Genomic DNA, 18,777 nt, shown 5'->3' with positions numbered 1-18,777 from the left:
CCTAGCCCGTTGCTTTCCTTTTACCGAAGTTGCTCACTTCTTAGCCTCGGAGCGAGGAAGTAAAAAAGCAGGGGCTTTTAAATAACCATCCCTGGCTCATTGAGACGGATATGGGGATCTCCCAGTCCCTAGACAAAGAAAAGGGACATAAACAACCAAATGAGTAAGACTTCACTTGAAGCTTCGCCTTAACAAAAAAAGAGATTGTAGCCTTGGATTTGAAGTGCTTTGAGGGTCGCCTCTGGAGGGAAGCATCCTCGTGTGAGACTTGCTCTGCTGGCCTGCAGTCCCTCCAGGTACCCACCTGATATTATCTCTTCTGAGATTGTGTCACAGTCTTCAGATCAGGACTGTCAGTGTTGCGCTAAGAGTTTTCCTCTTCCCCCCAGAAGCCGAGAAGAACAAAGCAGTCAGAGGAAATTCCCCACTGCGGCCAGGGAGGGGGCCGACGGCGGGGTAGGGGGTGGTGTGTGTGAGTGGGGCAGGGGCCCTCCCTCCCGCACCGCCTGGGGGAGAGACTTCCTTCTAACAGGGACCCCTCTGTTGTTGCGGTTCAGAGCTCTGAAGCATAGTTTCCCAGTGATGCCACTGGATTCCTGAAGTGTGACACCCCAGGGCAGCCTGGTGAAGGCCGCTGTTGACTGCCTCGGGGCCCCTGGACAGGGACACCATTGTGAGTCACATTTGGTGTATGAGCTCCCCCTTCCCATGACTGGCACTATTCTTAGTACCATTCTCTGCTCCCTGGGACAAAGGTCATTGGGACCACAGTCCAGTTGGGTGGGTGTGTGGGCCTGGGCCCAGAGCGGAGAGGAGGTGCCAGGAAAATAGAGGAAAAGGCTTTACCACGTGAGGGCGTGTCGGAGGGAGGGCACGGGATGGAGCCCGGCCCTGAGGATTTGAACAGACCAACTCCAAGCGCTGCAGAAACAGCCCCTGGGAGAGCTCGGACCGGGAGGGCCAGCCTCAGCCATTGTTTGCACAAGTCTGGGGCTTGAGAACTTCCCTTGGGGCTGGACTTGGGTGCTGGCCAGGAGGTCAGTGTCACCAGGGACCCCAGAGCCACCTCCAAGTGCTGGCCTGTCAGGTGGCCCTGATTTCCCCTCCCAGGCCCTCCCACAACCCCGTTGTTGTGGAAACAGGCTCCCGTGTTGGACTGTCCACTGGTCCAGCCGGCGGACAAGCCGTCCTGACGCCCACATTCCTGCCCTGACCCAGCGTCTCTGGCCGGCAAAAGAACCCCACGTCCTTCCCATTTCTGTTGCCTCCACAGCCAAAAGGAGGGTCGGGGTGTCAGCAGAAGTGTACAAGAGAGGAATCTCTGGGAGGCATCATGGGTCCCTTTCGTTCGGGGTCACCGTGAGCGCTTTCGGAAGGGTTAGCGGCAACTTCCAGAAAGCCCTGGGTGGGTGCCCTGCGTGCGTGGTTGGCCTGAGTGGGCTGGCTGGATTCTTCCTCAAGAACTGAGGAAGGAGCCTTGAGCTGACATCACCGCTGTTTTGACTTCGCAGCCCAGCAGAGACTCCCCATCCCAGGCCCTGTGCTTTCTTTAGGCATCTGGTTTTCGTATTGATCCTCCCCCTTCCCTTCTGTAAATAGGAAAAAAAAAGAGTTAGAGGACACCACACCTAGGACCTGGCCTCCCAGTTCCCAGATTTCAGTTTTATGTTCCTTATGAGCAAAGGAAGGCTCACAATGACGGCAAAGCGAAAACACCCACATGCAAGGGCTCACCCCGCCCTCGGCCACATCCACAGACACCAGGGGTCAGAGGCACACAGAGAACGGTCTGGAGCTGCAGGGCCTGCGTCTCGGACATCTCAGTTCAGGAAGCGGCAGCATGAGCAGTGGCAAAATAGTTCTGTCTGACGTCCCTTCCTCACGCGCCGGTCCCAGCGACGCTAATCAAAGCCCCTTCCCCACTTGATGGCCGCACGTCTCGAGGGTGGAGGACGGAGGTGGCTCTTGGACTGCCCTCCCCGGACTCGGGACGTGCTTGCTGTTCCCAGCCAATGGCCAGGACTTGCCTGGGGACAAGAATCCCCATATTTCTTTCCCTTTCCTCAGCTTGGTATAATTAGCCCCCCTTGTCTCCCCAAAGGGATTTTAAGACAAGTAGTGTGGGAGAGGTTTTAAGGTAACTAGTGGGGGGAGAAATAATGGAGTTACGTAGGCTAACAGCAACCACGAGGGGACCTGACTGGGCTGGAAGTGCTACCTGTGGCGGTGGACACCAAGGTCACTAGTGGCGGCTGTGTCTGGAGGACCGCTGGCCGCCCAGTGTCCGGGACTGCTTGCTGTGAGAAGCGGGCAAGAGAACATGTGTTTAGAAAGCCGGGTCCTTTGATCCCTGGGACCACTGCAGCCAGCGGGCAGTTTAGATGCCAGCTTCTGGGTTGGTCTTGCCTAGGGGCAATGGAGTGTCGAGATGAAGAATTTGGGGGTCAGGCTGCCTGGGTTCCAGCCACACCACTTCTGACCTGCGCGGCCTTGGGCAGGTTATATAGCCTCACAGTGGGTCAGTTTTCTCTGCTGTAAAGTGGGAGAAACGAATACGATAACAACAGCCTCCACCCATGGACTTATTGTGAGGGATAAGTAAGATGCTATAAAGCATCGCATGTTACTACGGTACATAGTAGGTACACGATAAATCATAGCTGCTGTTCATATTTTCCTTTGCCAGGTGTCTGAAAGCAACACCCCACTCTCTCTCATGTCTGTGTTATGTGGTTGACCCCGGAGAGGGCCGTGAACTCCCTGGCTTATTTACATAGTTTTGGACTGTAGTGGTTGGTTTTTCCTTACATGTCTCATTTCAGGGATCCTGTGAGTATCTATACTCATTCTCCACTTCTTCAGGGAACCTGTTATGTCACAAGGGCTATTATAACTGCGTTTTTCTTATTATTTTGCCACCAAAACTTCCATAGCATTTCTTAATAGAAATCTCTTTTCTTACTCCTGTCCATCCGGATGACTTCTTAGTGATTCCTCATAGGAAGTCACTTTAGGACATTACTCCAGGCAGAGGGTGGTAGCTGGTGACTATTCAACTGCTAAGAAACCTGCAAATGTGTCCGAGCTGTCCATGAACTTGTTCTTCCGCGAGGGGTAGAGACAGAGAAGGGTAAGGCTTTACCGGTGTAGCTCCTGGGACTGTTTCCTCAAACGTTAATATATTTTGTAGGCATTTGCTGAATCGTTTAATTCTAGAATTTGTGTAAGCTATTTCTTGCCAGATGGGTTTAAAGTACTCAGAGTGAGGATGAGGTAGAGATATTTCATTTTCCCTGTTGAGCCTGGGCTGTGCTGAGGAGGGACCACTAGGAAGCTGTTGCTATAGCAGTTGCTTCTCTTGGCTGTCCCAGAGCTCAAAGGAAGCTCCCAGACCAGCTGCTGTTTGCTCACAGGTGTCCATCAAGGTTACCCTGGTGCCTGGGAGTCACGGCCCGGGCAGTAGGCCCACCATTTTCTAATTGTGCCTGGAGCAACGTCACATCACTTTTCTGAGCACCTTTTTCTGTACCAGTAGAATGGAAACAGTCAGCCCAGTGTGCCTTGCCTATAAGGAGGGTAGAGAGTGGCTTTTAGGAGCAAGCAAGATGGTGCATGTGAACATGCCTTATAGACGTGTAAGACATAACAAAAGTTTGCCCTTAGAGGTCATAAAGGACATTTCTGTTTTAGACTGAGAGGCGACATAAAGCTTGTTTCCTATTGAATCTCAGTTTACTTTGGATCAGACAAATTTGAAACTCAGGTTGAAGATTAGAGTCTAAAAACAGTCAAGTTTTCCTGTATGAGTTAGAGCGTGCCAGGCTTTCTTCATCTACATGGACTGGGTCTTTCCTAGCCACACTGTGTCCAGATTGCTTATGGGCTCTGACTTCTGATTGGAACTGGTAAAGGCATTCCTTGCTTGGTTCATACCTTGAGTACTTTGTAAGGCAAAAATAATGACTTCGTTTTTGAAGGCAAAAAAGATTATGCTCCCTTAGCATATCTCAGAGGAGCGATACAGTGTTTTCTTTCTGGAGTTTGCTTAGCAATAAAAATGGACTGACCCTTAAGTCGATCCAAATAAGGCGATCACTCTTCTGTGTTAAGGGCTGTTTTGGTAGGAATTCTTTACCTGTTCAGTCTGTTCAAGCTCCTAGCGCCTCCTGTACCGCTTGTGCTCTGTGTTGCCTTCATTTTCCCCCGGCTGATGGGCTGAGAGAGGAGGGGTCGGGAGTGGCCCGTGATGGGCTTAGTTGCTGAGAGTGTGGAACATCTGGTGTAATGATTCATGATGGCTTGTGTCTCCAGGCAGTGGACCAATCCAGCTGTGGCAGTTTCTTCTGGAATTACTCACCGATAAATCCTGTCAGTCTTTTATCAGCTGGACTGGAGATGGCTGGGAATTCAAGCTTTCTGACCCAGATGAGGTAAGAAGGGAGTGACTTCACAGAGTCTCCTGTTGAGGGAGGATGAGAGAGAGCTCTGGAGATGGGTTCTGTGCAGTTGATGACATTTTCTAGGGTTCAAATCCCAGCTCTGCCACCTGCTACTTGGGTGACCTCGTCTGAGCCTAAGTTTCATCATTTGGAAAATAGTGAAAATATCTACATTGGCCATTTGTTTTCCAGGATTAATTGATATGATGCCCATAAAGTGCCTGGCACCTAGTAGGCCCTTTGTAGACACAAGTTGCTTTCTCTCACTTTGCGCCCTCCCTGGTCTTGTGGCTCTGTGAATATGGAAGGGGTCTGACAATTTGAGAGGCCTTGGAAGATTGGTACAATTTTCACATTAACTTGTGTTTTCATTAACAGATGCTTTAGTGAGGGGAGGAGGAATAAATTGAGTTTGGGATTAACATATACATGCTACTATTTATAAAATAGGTAACCAAAAAAGACCTATTGTATACTACAGGCAACTCTACTCAATATTTTGTAATAACCTTTAAGGGAAAAGAATCTGAAAAAGAATATATATATATATATATATATATATATATATAATATATATAACATATATGTTTTATATATATATAATATATATGTTTTATATATATATATAAAAGTGAATCATTTTGCTGTACACCTGAAACTAACACAACATTGTACTCAATTATACTTCAATACAAAAATAAAAACAAAACAAAACAAAAAAACACTTGGCGAGTGGTTGCTCTGTGCCACGCCCAATTCTGAGGATAAAGAACAATGAACAAGAGAGACAACCTCTCTCTTCCGGCAGACATGAGGAGCCCTGTGCCCAGTACAAAAAAAATGCTTCCTGTTGATGAAAGGCAGGTGTGATGGCAGCTCAGCCTTCCATCCCTTGCATTAGATTTCATGCTTTCAAAGCAAGGACATTCTATTAATAATACAGGGTAAGAGGAGACACTATAGTGTTGCTTTTCTTTTTTTTTTTTTAATATCAGATGCTTTAACTCCATTCCCTAGAAGTTCAGGGTCACTGTGTTTTCATCAACTCAAAGAATCAACTTCACTGTCATTGTTGCCCAACCCTTGTAATTCAGAATTCAGAAAAGATTGGTCAGAAAAGTAACTTCTATGTACACGAATCTCTAACCCTTTCTTGAACATCATGGGTCACCATGGACGGGTGCAGGCAAATAAACATGTACATTTGGATTATCCTGTAGATGTTTACCCCTCTTCCTTTTTTTGAAATTAAATTTCAGGTGGCCAGGAGATGGGGAAAAAGGAAAAACAAACCTAAGATGAATTATGAGAAACTGAGCCGTGGCCTTCGCTACTATTATGACAAAAACATCATCCACAAGACGGCGGGGAAACGCTATGTGTACCGTTTTGTGTGTGACCTGCAGAGCCTCCTGGGGTACACGCCTGAGGAGCTGCACGCCATGCTGGACGTCAAGCCCGACGCGGATGAGTGATGGACACCAAGGGGCCGGAGAAACTCTGCTGAGACATTTCAAAGAACAACCACGTTGGTCGGACTCTTAATTTTTAATTGTTATTCTATTTTTAATTTTCCAGAACTCATTTTTTTACATTCAGGGGTGGGAGCTAAGTAAGCTGCAGCTATAATCAATTGTGCGCCGTTGGAGGAGGAGAGCCAGGACTTGTGGGGTGGGTGGGATGGGAAATTCTTGAGCGGATTTTCAGGAGAGAGACAAGGGCCTTCTTAGAAGCTTGAAGGATCTGGCTTAAGGGAGGAAGAGACTAACGTGTCCAATCATTTAAAAAAAAAAATCATCCACAAAAAAATAAATAATGTGTCTTGAGTTACGGACCTATTAGCAAAAGAAATTGATGCATCAGGAGTCATGAGACTAATAAAAGGCCATTAATTTCCTTTTGTTGTTAGGTCTGGGAGGGTGAAAAAGAGGGAGGTGGGGTAAAGCCTTTTTTTGGGGGATGCACTAAAAACCAAGGACTATTTACCTTTTATTCTACTTTCCAAACAAAGGTGGACTTCAGTGGGGAGGGACCAAAACTGTTTTTGTGTTAAAATTTATTCTATTAAATTTTGTGCCAGTATTTTTTTTTTTTTTCTTAAAAATCGTCTTAAGCTCTCAAGTGGTCTCAGTATCGCTGTACCATGCAATCTTGTTTTTATATGCTGGCTGAGGATTCTGTCACAGTGAAAGGAAACTGTTTATATAGACCCCACTGGAAAGACAAAGCGCTGTCACTGAGATCGGGGATCCCAGATTCATGTGACTGATGTATGGAGGAAAAAATAAGGCTGATTTGGGTACAAGGGAACTGTGCATGTGAACTTCACCTATAAGTTTTTAAAAATTGTGATCACACCCTTCTACTTACTTGTCATTAGTGGATTCTCAGAGTTTGGACTTAACGTTGAGCTAAGCATTAAGTCTGCGAACTGAATGTATTTTGCAGCCCTGGTTTTGGACCACAGTAAATGTAGGAGCACTGTAGAAGTCATGGAAAGGGGATCGAAGGGGGAAGATGGACCTGGTTCTTTACTGGTTTTAGACCTGTAACGTACATGACTTGGAATAAAATCTGTATGCACGGGCATTACCCCTCAGGCCTTAGGAAATAAGTCCTGAATGCATGTCATTCCCAACTAACACTCTGTCCTTTCTCCTTTGTGTATTATTTCCCCAGCATCCCACATTTATTGCTTTCCCCCACTCTGTTGTTCAGTAGAGAGAGATGTACAGCTTTCTGATGGGTGAGTGAAAGAGTAACTACAGACATGACATGAGTTGGAGAGCGTCTGATAAAGCCATTTAGATGTCCTGAGTTGTAGGAGCCATGGAAATGAAGGGAGCCTGTGAATAAAATGGGGCTTGGCTGTCTTTGGGAGAAGTGCAAGGCTTTCCTTTGAAGAGTTTAAGGCAGCTGAGTCGGGTGTCAGGTGAGACTGGGTGGGCAGGCAAGGTGCATAGCGCAGATGCTGTGAGGGCCCCGTGCTTTGGATCCGTTATTCTGGCACAGGGTAAGTGAAGGGTTAGTAATTGCAGAGGAAGGAAGACTTGAAGAGATATAGGAACTATTAGGAAAGGAGCTGGGGTGTAGGAATAAGGTGGTCCATGGGATTCAAATCTACTTTTAGTTCTCCCAAAGTTGAACTACAAACATAATCAACTGGGGTGTTGTAAAGGGTCATCTGAAAATGGAGTTTGGGGAGAGAGGACCAACATCTGACCACTAAGGAAAAGCGCCTCCTATAACTAGGATCCCCCCCAGCTTCCCCGGCTGTACAGGCGCCTGATTCAAAGGAAGGTGACAGAGGGATGGCTTTTCGAGCTTCAGTGAGGAAGGGGAAGAAATATTTAGGACGGGCTCCAGCTGAGAAACTGGAAGTACTAACTACCTTCTAGCGTAGCTTCAAGAAAGTGGATTGTTTTCTCCCAGGTCCTCTTGCAGACCCCGAACGATCAGGAACTTAGCTCTGTGATTCACGCGTTTCCTCCTACTGAGAAATCGGAGCGTCTGCTTGGAAAGCGAAGGCTGCATTCAGCCCAGCTGTGTATTTTGATCTTCTTCCGGATGCAGGTGCCTTAATGAAGCTCTCGAAATATTTTAGGAGCTGCTCAGGGAGTGTTAGGCAGAACTGTTTGGACTACATTGTTTTCTCTTAGATGATGTGATCTCTGTTGGGCACTGGCAAAGATGTGTGTACGCCTGCGTGTGTGTGCATGCGTGTGCGTGTGCATGTGTGTGTGTGTTTGCAGACGTGCAAAACTGCAGCTGAGATAATCCCGGGGCTTTCTTGTGAAGTCTTTCCACATTTCAGTGGTGGGCGAGAGTAGGACCAAGGCCGGGCATCGGTCACTGCTTGTTTGCCACCAGGCATAAAATCACTTTCTCAACTCATCAACAACCTTTCCTTGTACAATGATGCTGAGAACTCCCCCGTGTGAGTCCTGCCATAATTCCCTAGCAGATAAGATGTAAGCAAGTGCTTCCTCATGCCCTTCAGCTGCTTGTTTGCTCAGATGCCCTTTCTCTCTCAGTGCACCGTTTTCAGTATTTGTAGATAGTGTATGAGTTCAGACAGCTTTGTCGATCTGGCCAGATGCTTTTTCTCCTTCTGTCCAAAGGCCAGAGACCATCCCAGGAAGAGTGGTGGGTGGTTTATACACTGGAAATGTAGCAGAATTGTTGGAGTTCTGCTTTTAAAAAAAAAAACAACAAAAAAAAAAATGTTAACTTCAGAGGAAGGATGGGCAAATCTGGTTGAGCTGGGTGAAACTTATTTTCCTGGAGATGCCTTAACCTGTGTTGGTTTTGGCTGTAGGGTTCAGGGTCACTTTTGTTCCCTTCTGCAGTCAGTCAGGGGAGGGACTTCCCTACACAGAGCCCTGGTTTTGTGGCTTTGGGGATTGGCGGTAGCATTCAAAGATCAGATATGCTTTTCCTCACTTTGGAGACGAACACTCTGGGTTTTAGAGCATTAACCTGCCTAATCTTCATGGTGAAAATGACACCTTCTCTATCTTAGTCATGCTGTGCATGCTGCTTTCTCTGTTGGGGTCTATATAAATGTGTTGAACTCTTATCTACATTCCAAAGAAGTTTCGAGGAACCATAAATATATGTATACATATACATATATAAAATATATATATTAAAAGGAAATTATCTCTATCAGGAATACTGCCTCAGTTATTGAACTTTTTTTAGAATACTTTTTTTTTAAGCTCAGAAGTATAGGGGTGAAAAAGATGTTATATTGTGTTTGACTATTTTCCAACTTGTATTTTCATATAATTTATATTTTTTAAAAGCTGAAAATTTAAAAGCAAGATGAAAAAAAAAGGAAAAGCAGGTGCTTTTTAAAACTCGGAACTGAGGTAGCTTAGAGATGTAGCGATGTAAGTTTCTATGTGTTTTTTTTTAAATGCAAAAAAATTTCTTCTGGGGAGTTTTTTGTTTGTTTATTTTAGGAGCTGGTGCTGGCACATCATCTTGCTGGAGAATTTTTTATATACTGTAGCCTGATTTCATATTGTACTTTAAACTGTGTGAGATTAAAAGCAAAGAAATTCATTCATAATGATGTGGGTTTGGCTTCAGTCTTTCCTGTCTGGTTCATGTGTGAAAGCGGGACAGATTAACCAACCAGAGACAAGCACAGGAAGGAACGCGACTCTGTCTTGCTGATCTCAACTTGCTCTACGCCATTTCAGATAAAGATTTCCTAATAAAGTGAGAACTATAATAGGAATAGGGGGAAGTGTAATGTGACATCCCAATTAGACGTAGATGGTATCATCCCTTGTGGAATGTCCCTGGCCTCATCATACCGCATTTTGATCGCGCCTGGAGAACTAAGAGGCACATGAAGAAAATTTTTAATGACTCAACAGATAAACATTTGATTTCCACTAGGTAAAGTTTCTGATATTAACACGGGGAGTTGAACATCTTTGGTCCATGCTCAGGAGCAGCATTCTTCTCCCTCCTTCTGACATTCATTTTGTCCTGTGCCAGTGCGGACCCATCCCGTCCATCTCCTTGGCCCCAGCTCTTTCACTGGGGCGGAAAACTGGGAATGATAATATCCGTCCGAGCCCCCGGCAGCCAGTGTCATCAATCCGATCGTATTTATAGGTGCTTTGGGGAGGAGGGTTTAGGAACACATCCTGCGTGGTGCTTTTCTCTTGTTGTTGGAACTGCGGAAGGTGTATGTCTTTAAAACACCAGCATTTGCAACACAAATCCCAACTCACAGCTGGAAAGAGAATTTTTGCTGAATCGTTCACAAAGAGAGCTCTGTTTTTGGAAAATCGGTTTCTTCAGGCCTGGAGCCTGAGGTTTGCTGAGTGCCCGTTAAACACCGACTGTGTGGTCCAGTGGTCAGGGAGCTGGCCTGGCCGCGAGGAGGGCTCCGGTCTACAACCCAGTCAGGCCACCGCCACTCACTGGGGCACTGTGGGGAGACGGCTGGAGGTCCTTACATTTTTCAGTCTTCAGCTGCCAACCTGGGCAAAGCCACAACTCCACAGCCAACCCGAGGCCACATCTAAGCTCTTCTCCCCCTGAATCCACAGGACACAGAGAATAGGTTCCTGCCTCAGTCTAGGATTTGGTCAGAGAACTTTCCTTCAGTGACAAGTTGCTGTTTATTCCCCCAAAGTATGTGATTTCATGCTGACCAGGTTAAAAGATACAAGATACACTGGAACGAAAACAGCTTAGGCCTCTGTTTCTCAAACTAGGAGCTAGAGTTTAGCTGGGGAACTCTCAGACACCTAGGCTTTGGTGCTCTCTTAATGACAGTGCTGGGACCACCATATTGGAGTTGGGGTGGTGGAGAGACAGTATCTTCTAAAACTCCCTCCAGATTTGGGGGAACGGGATAAGGTGAGAAGGAGATGCAGGGAAAAGAGGAATCATTCAAAAGAAGCTGGTGGTCAAAATTCTACAGATTTTGACAGGCTTTTGGGCGGTTGTAGGATAAAGTAATGGCCCAAGCCTAGTCTGGCTCCAGACTGCTATGGCTTTGGAGCAAGCTATAGCACCCATGCTAAAAATAAATTAATAAATCATGACCAAAAATTGACCAAAAAGAGCTTACCTGTACAATGAAGTATAACTATTTTAACCCGAAAAAGAAAGAGGATTGTGATTTGTACTTTGAGTGAAACAAATCAGGCCGTGGAGACTACAGGGACACACAGGTTGACTGAGGACTGAGTCTATGCCACAGAGATGTTCAGTGTGGCCTTCACAGTGTTGGGACTCACTTCTGCAACTCAAGTGAACAGTGTCTGGCAGTAAGGCCATTGGGGTGGTCTTGGAATCCTGTCATTCCTGTAAAGCAAACACCCCTGGACGCTGAGTGGAGGCTGCCCACTTCGAGATGCACACGAATCTCCTGTTTTGTCTGCATGGCTCAGCCGCACACATTTACATCCCTGCCTCATTGCTGTAGAATGTGAGTTTGTCAACCCCGTGAAGGTATCTCTCCACCTCCCGTGTTTACTTGGCATGAAACTTATTTTATTCTGGAAACCAGCAGTGGAAGAGAGCACAAGAGGTCATCAGGTTCATCAGAACCATCTGACTTCTAAACCCTTGTTGTCTCCATGACGCCACGTTGCCACCCAGGAGCTCTGAAAGGTCTCCTTTGATGATGCTGGCTGATGGCTCACCCTCCGTGGAAGCCACAGCCCTGGTTACTAAGAGGGATGCTTCATGCACCGAGTGTGGAACAAGGACAGTCTTCTTTCAGTAAGGAAGCCTTTTCCACTCCCACAGCCCTTTCCAACCTCTGCTTCTCCCCAGCGCTGCTCTGGGTGGTGGTTTGTGGTGCAATTTCAGTTGTACAGAGGCCTTTCTCTAGCTCACATGTAGGGCTGCTTGACCCTCCGAGGACTGGCCTCTGCCCTTTGATGGGCTTACCACTCAGCACACTGCTGGTTATCCACTGCTCTTTGGGATTCCTCCCAGTTCCAGGAATCCTCTCCAGAAACCGCAAATATCAGAAGAGAAAAGTGCTTTCTTGGCTTCTCTTGCAATGAGGCAGGGATTTAAGAAAGTCTGATAAAAGCAGGTGTTGATTGACCAGTGAACATTTTAAAAGGCTTGAAATTGAGGGGAAAAAAATCCCATTTATTGGGAATTGAGAACTTCAAATTAGCTGGGAAAGGTGGCTCTGGCCTCTCTGCCCCTTGGTCATTGCCATTTCCTGTTTTACTGAATGCCCCAGCCCCTTTCGTTTTTTTTTCCATTTTCCTGGAAAATATTTCACCCTGGGAAAGCCGGTTTCATTCGATTGCCTGGGGTACCTCAATGTGCTGATGCCCAAGGTCATGACAGGGACCCATCTGCCCGGAGCAGCGCTGGGGACTCAACAGTGGCCGGCTCTCACCAGCTGCCGGGCAGTCCTCAGAGCCTTGGTGAGTTGCTAGTCCTGTGCTTAATCTCATTTTTTTTTTTTTTTTTTTTGCGGTACGCGGGCCTCTCACTGTTGTGGCCTCTCCCGTTGCGGAGCACAGGCTCCGGACGCGCAGGCTCAGCGGCCATGGCTCACGGGCCCAGCCGCTCCGCAGCATGTGGGATCCTCCCGGACCGGGGCACGAACCCGCGTCCCCTGCATCGGCAGGTGGACTCTCACCCCCTGCACCACCAGGGAAGCCCCCCTGTGCTTAATCTCTTATCCTGCCATCCAGGCTCTAGTGGGCTCTCGGCCATAGCATCTTTCAGAACTTTGATGTCAGGTTGGCTCTGGTATCTCCACATGATAGCATGTGGAGGGGCAAGGAGGTTTTCAGTAGCCACTTGTGAGAGCTGCCGGGGGCCAAGAGAATGCCACCACCTTCTCCCTGCCCATTCTACACTGTCCGCTCAAGACATTGGCCCTGGGCAGGAACAGGCAAATCCTGAAATTTCATTCTTGACTCTAATGCCCTTTCCTCCCAGCCCCAAACTGCTTCCTCTACTCATTAAATCTCATCCACTTTCCAGGCAAAAAAACGTCCTGGCATAAAATTGATTGATTCAGAATTGATCATGACAATAATTTCTATTAGTTCTGATGGATTCCAACAGTCTGCTAAATGCCAGTGTTCAGGTTGGATCCTGGGGTGGTGGAAGGCTTATATCACTGGAATCATTCCTTTGATGTGCACCTCAGCTCTCTGGGGCCAGTATCCTGCACTTTCTCATCCCGAGTCTCCTCAGGGCTCACCGTGGGGAGTGGCTGCAGCCTGATGGCTGCTAGATGGCAGGTATTCTTTCCTTCCTGAGTTCCCTCAGGGCTCTCCAGCTCACATCCATTGCAGTGGTGGCCGCAATCGCTGATGACTGCAACATCCTTTGTTTACCGACCTGGCAGGAAAGATTCCATTTCTCAGTCTGGAAGTGGTTCTGTGGAAACAGCACAGGGTGCGACGGAGTCATGGTGACAGGCGAGGAGGGGAGAATGGGGAGGAGATCATTCAAGCCCTCGTGAGCCAGTTGAGAGTAAGGCGGGACCCTGAGGATCTTCCCACAGGCTAAGTCACATGACCCGATCTGTGCTTAGAAGGACTATTCTGCCTGTAGAGCAGAACAGATCAGAGGGGACAAGGATGGAGGAAGAGAGACCAGCTGGAAAACCATTTCATTGGAAGCCTGCCCGAGTGTCAGCCGTGAGCAGATGAGCAGGGTGCTCAGGTGACGGAATCCCTGGGACTGGGTGGGTGGTGGGCTGCTGTGCGAGCACGGGGATTTGGGTGGTACCCAGAGATGACTATGACAGTCCTTGTGCTCGGTCACCATATCCCCCGTGCATGGATGTTAGATCTGGAAAGAACTTTAGAGATAAATCCAGTCCCCTCATCGTGTAGGTGAAGGGGGTTTAGGTTACTGGTCTGAGGTCCCATAGCTAACTGGTGACAGAGGCACAATTAGGTCTTAGCTCTGCTGACTCCAAGGCCAATCCTGTGTATCCCGTGAAGGTTGAGGGCTTGTCCCTCCAGCACAGGCAAGAGTCCACCTCTTCCTTTCCTCCCTCCCTCCCTTCCTTCTTTCCTTCCTACCCTCCCTTCCTTCTGAGAACAAGAGCTATTTAGCTTACAAGTGGGTGTGACAGGCCTCCCCAGGGTGATGACATAGGCTGTCTCCTCTCATCAGGGTGCTGATCTCCATGGAGCCCTGGGCACCCGCCTCCACCCCAGGCTGAAATTGAAGAGAAAGAGGAGGTGTTGGTTTCTCTGCTCCAGCGGTCACTCCTCCGCCCGCTGGGAGCTGTCTCAGCCCCCCTTGCTTCGCAATCACTGAGCATTATTCCCAGAATGCCATTTGGTGCGGAAGAAAGAGCAGGGGTCTGACCAGCTCTGTGACGTCTTCCCTTACTACCAGGCCACCTTACCATCTCTATATCTTGGTCTCACACCGCTTCTCTGAGACTGACAGGCTCCTGCTTTTTTTTTTTTTTAAATCTCTCTATTATGCCAGTTCTTGGTGACGTCTCCTCTTTTTCTCACCCATTCCCTTTATTCTCCACCTGAGTTTCCTCTCTTTGTCTCTCTTATCTTATATATCTAGAGAGGAAATGTCATAGGCTGGAGAGAAAAGGCAGTAACTTTTAAGAGTAGGGACTCTGAGGCTAAACTGCATGGCGTTAAGTCCTAGCCCTGCTGCTTTGGGGCTGTGTGACTTTGGGCAAGTTAATGAACCTCTCTGTGTCTCGATTTCTTCATCCATGAAATAAGGATAATAGTATCAACGGCACAGGATTGGTACGGTGATTGCCATTTAATATGTGCTGACGCTTGACACACAGTAAGTGTTATGTAAGGGAACCCAGTAGTAAATGAGAAACTACAGCTCGAGAAAGTCTTTTTCTCCCTTTTGGGGAACGGTTTTCTCCCCTGGATTCCTGGGACAAGGAGAAGACTTTGGCATTCAGGGTAAGGGCTCTGAAGGGGCTGTCTGCAGAGTCAGGTGTGTCTGCTCTGCCCTCCCAGGCCTCAGGACGGAAGGTTCTAGTGCCAAGGCTCCCCTGCCTGGCACGGCCAGCTTGCTGTCGCAGCTGCAGGTGGGCAGAGCACTGGCTCCAGGCTTGGAAAGGCGGACGCTGTTCTGGCCAGCTCCAGGACTCAGCGTTTTCCACTACTCTTCTCTCTGTTTGTGTTCCTCTTTGGGCTCCCCCCGCCCAGCGGGGGCTTCTGAATGACGTCCAACAGCAACGCTGGGCCGGCTCCAAGGCCTCCCCATCTCCTCCCGTCGGCAGGCAGAGGACCCCGGGCCTGGTGGCCCCTGCACAGGGCTCTCTCGCTCACAAAGTGCCATTGTACGGGTTGGTCTGTGGGAGACAAATGATTTTGAAATCTCAAAATCAACAGCAAGTTATTTTTATCCACGGAAGGGCTGAAATGCCTTTATTTTCCATCTTGGAAAACAAACCTTAAGGGATCACTGTGCTGCAGAGAGCATCTCCATTTGCCCTGGGATTCAAGCATTTGCCAGGGAGGCTTTTGAAAGAGCGGGGCTCAGAAAAGATGAAGTCGAGAACACCAGGCCGTCGGGGCCCACGTGACCCTCCCAGGATGGGGGTCTGCTGGGCTTGGCCCAAAACCTATGGCTGGTGTGGCCTCCAAGCCCTCGAGCTTTGCTCCTGCCGATGCCTGAGCACTGACATTGCTTATTCTTGTGCCCGCACCCCACCGACCTGCCCAGCTCTTCACAGCCTGCTTCTCTCACCCAGGCCCTCAGCCTTCAGTGAGGGGCAACTCAGGACTATCGTGTCCACTTCTTCTGGAGCAGGGGTCTCGTGGGGGAGTGCACACTCCAGGGATCGCACAGAATAAGACATGGACTATGGAAGGACTTTGATTCCTATTTCTTTTCACTCTGAAAATAGGAGACACACTTTTATTAACTACTAAGGAATATGCTTATCCACCTCGGTGCCTTTGTTCAGCCTTCTCTGGCTTCTCTGCATGCACTCAAAACTCTGCAGGCCAGGGTGGGATCATGCAACATAGAAGAGGATCTACACTGCTGCCCCTGTTTCAGCAAATTATGGTGTTTTAAGGTTTACATGTACTCAACGAGTAGATTTACAACCCAGAATATCTAATTTTAACCAAACGATCCTCACAAAATGGACAAGGGGCTTAAAATGTTTCCTGCAATGAAACTGGATTGTAGACAATAGGAACAATTCAGGCACACCAAGACAAGAAAAAAAAAGCCGGATTACTTCTTCAACCCGTGGAACAAATTACTTGTCATCCGTATAGGGAGGTTAAGACAGCAATGATTTAATTACATTTGGCCCAAAAAAGTTTCCAAATTACCAACAGTATATTAAATATAGACTTACATTCATTGTCGTCAATAAGCATCAGTGCCCCGGGCACTAATATTATTATCAATCAATGCGAATAGATATTAGCTAGTGCATCTAATCTACAAATAAATATGCATCTATTGGAAGTGGTGCTTGAAGATATTTACTGATGGGGATATAGGGCCAGAAAAATTTTGAGATGACTGCCCTAAAAGAATATTTTCTGTGAGCCAGCAACTTTTCTGCTTATGATGAAAAAAGCTCATTTGCAATCAGTTAAAATCAGAGTTTAAATCCTGACTCCATCACTCAATAAACTACTCAATATCTTTGCATCTCAGTTCCCACAAAATCACAATAATAACAATTACCTCATAGGTCCATTTTGAGGATCGATATAATAATTCATGTTAAGTGCATAGAACAGTACTTAACATACAGGAAGCGCTCCTTCCCCCTTTCTCATTCTCCTCTTGCTTCTGCTGGGACCGGGGAAGGTCAGACAGTTCAAAATGGAATGGAGCTCACTCTCTCCAAAATCCCACTCTGACCCTCAGGGAGCATTCCCTCGTGACCGAGAAGGTGAGCCTGTGCTTTTCAACACAGGGCTGGCTGTTCTTGGCTGTAAGAGGAAAGAAGATTTGAGTGTGTATGTGTTTAAAAACCAGCCTGGGTAGGCCTTCCTGGTGGCTTTCTAACAAGTGTACAATAAATGGCCCTGTGTTGGTTTTAGTTGGCTTCCCAGCAGACCATTTTTCCACGTCAGAAGGTAGAACCCCGCAGTGCTACAATTGGCAATAATTAGTCCCCACCATGACGTAGATCAGCCAAAGACCTCAGACGTGAATGAGCCTTCACTCATTCATGGGGGGAAACGAGGAAGCCCACACCCAGCCTGGGGCCCGGCCTCTGGCAGAGGGTCTGGCACCGCCCAGCTCTGTTGCGGAAGAAGCAGGGTGAGGGGCCGTGATGGGCGGTGGGGCTCTGTCCTTCTGGTCCGTCTCCCCGGCTCCCATTTTGCACATGAGGATTCAAGATGAAGGACTGGTGAAGCCATCAGAGTGTGAGAGCCATCATCTTCCTCTCTGCCAACTGTCACCCGTGACTGTTGCTCCAGCTAGGATTTGGATGATCTCGTAAAAGCCACGTGCCAGCATGGAGAGAACATCGACCCACGTGTACACACGGACGCCCTTTACCCCTCAGACCCCCCTTCTAAACAGAGCTTCAGGTTCAAGTCTGAATCTCAGGTCCTCCACCCCGTTGTAATTGGACCTGGCAGAGCTTTGTGGGGAGTGAGGAACTCCATTTCAGAGTCTACCAGAACACTCCGTGAACGTTTCGTTCACAGTGCTAAGCTGGGAGGTGCAAGAAAAAGCAAATGAGGTTGTTAAAGCCTAGCGTTCAAAGTATGTTGCATCGATAGATATGGGAAGAGATTCACTTCGCAAAGAAACGGACTCCAGCAAAAAGTGGAGGGAGCTGGTGTGCCCTGAGGGGTTGACACGGAGTCTGCTCTGGCCCGTTGCTCTCTGGGTGACCTCACCGGTGAGCTCCATGCAGTCCATTCCAGACAGGTGACCAAGCTGTGAGTCAGGCTTGCCTGGGCAGGAGGCAGCTGGTACAGAGAATACACCTATTCCCGTAACCTGACAGCCTTGACCCCTTGGCCTCGGAGGGGTTACTCCATCTGGGGACAAAGCAGCCTTTGTCCTTATAAGCTGCCCACAAGTTGTAAGGAGGGGACGGAGCTTCCTTCCCTCTCCTTCCACTTGCCATGTAGGGTGTAGAGCTCGTGGATATTCTCTGAGCCACCCACTTCTCTTTTTTTCTCAGGCCAGACTTCCTTGAGTTTCAGATGAACTATGCCTGATTTGTGACTCTCCCTTCACCAATAATTTGCTTTGCCTTTTTAAGAGTGAACTCCCAGAGTCCAGTGTGGCAATTCCTAAGCCTGTAGACAGTGATAAATTTCTGGGACTTTTCCATCCTGCCCAGTACTCTTTACTTTCTGAATTTCAAAAATCCATCTAGGGGCTTAATTCTCTTAAAATCAAAACATGGACTTCAGAGGTATGCAGCCCTAAGATCAACTCGGGGGACCTTTGACACATAACAACCTGTTTGAAGCACCATTTCTTCTTTTGCAAATAGGATGATACGATCACATGGAATAATGTAATAAAGTGGCTTTTAAAGGACCTGATACATGGCAAATGCCCAATAAGTGTTAGTTTCCTCTCAGTCATCCATTCTATGAGGTAGAGAATCCCCTGAAAATACTTTCATTCTTTTTAAATATTAATTTTACATATTTTCTAAAAGGTTGCATATTTATTGAAAATTTAGATAACACTGAAAAATATTCAGGAGGTAATTTACAAAACACCTTTAGTCTTCCCTATTGAAATTTTGGTATAAATTCTCTCAGAATTTATAGATATGCATGTATATTTGATACTAAATATGCTTTTTTACTCAGGTAAAATTTACATACAGCGACGTGCACAGATCTTAATTGTTCCATTTGAC

General features: G+C 47.5%; 1 protein-coding gene and 1 long non-coding RNA gene across 5 annotated transcripts in view; one reads left to right on the top strand and one right to left on the bottom strand.

Annotated features, from left to right (window-relative positions):
* Nucleotides 1–9,516, top strand: part of ETS1 (ETS proto-oncogene 1, transcription factor) — a 128,409-nt gene extending 118,893 nt beyond the window's left edge. For all 4 annotated transcript variants that reach the window (XM_049713605.1, XM_033406966.2, XM_033406967.2 and 1 more), the window contains 2 exons: nucleotides 4,312–4,430; nucleotides 5,699–9,516. In XM_049713605.1, the coding sequence (XP_049569562.1) occupies nucleotides 4,312–4,430; nucleotides 5,699–5,914 (335 nt within the window). In that variant the 3' untranslated portion in view covers nucleotides 5,915–9,516. The remainder of the gene's footprint in view (nucleotides 1–4,311; nucleotides 4,431–5,698) is intronic.
* Nucleotides 9,517–15,235: 5,719 nt separating this feature from the next.
* LOC125965202 (uncharacterized) lies at nucleotides 15,236–16,628 on the bottom strand. The gene is made up of 3 exons (XR_007478831.1): nucleotides 16,617–16,628; nucleotides 15,654–15,803; nucleotides 15,236–15,255 (listed from the first exon to the last, which is right to left on the bottom strand). It is a non-coding gene; the product is annotated as an uncharacterized LOC125965202 (long non-coding RNA).
* Nucleotides 16,629–18,777: the final 2,149 nt, after the last annotated feature.

The sequence above is a fragment of the Orcinus orca genome, chromosome 8, assembly GCF_937001465.1.
Source record: "Orcinus orca chromosome 8, mOrcOrc1.1, whole genome shotgun sequence".
Taxonomy (NCBI): Eukaryota; Metazoa; Chordata; class Mammalia; order Artiodactyla; family Delphinidae; genus Orcinus; species Orcinus orca.
The sequence above is the reverse complement of the archived record's forward strand: the minus strand, read 5'-3'. Positions and strand labels throughout refer to the sequence as shown.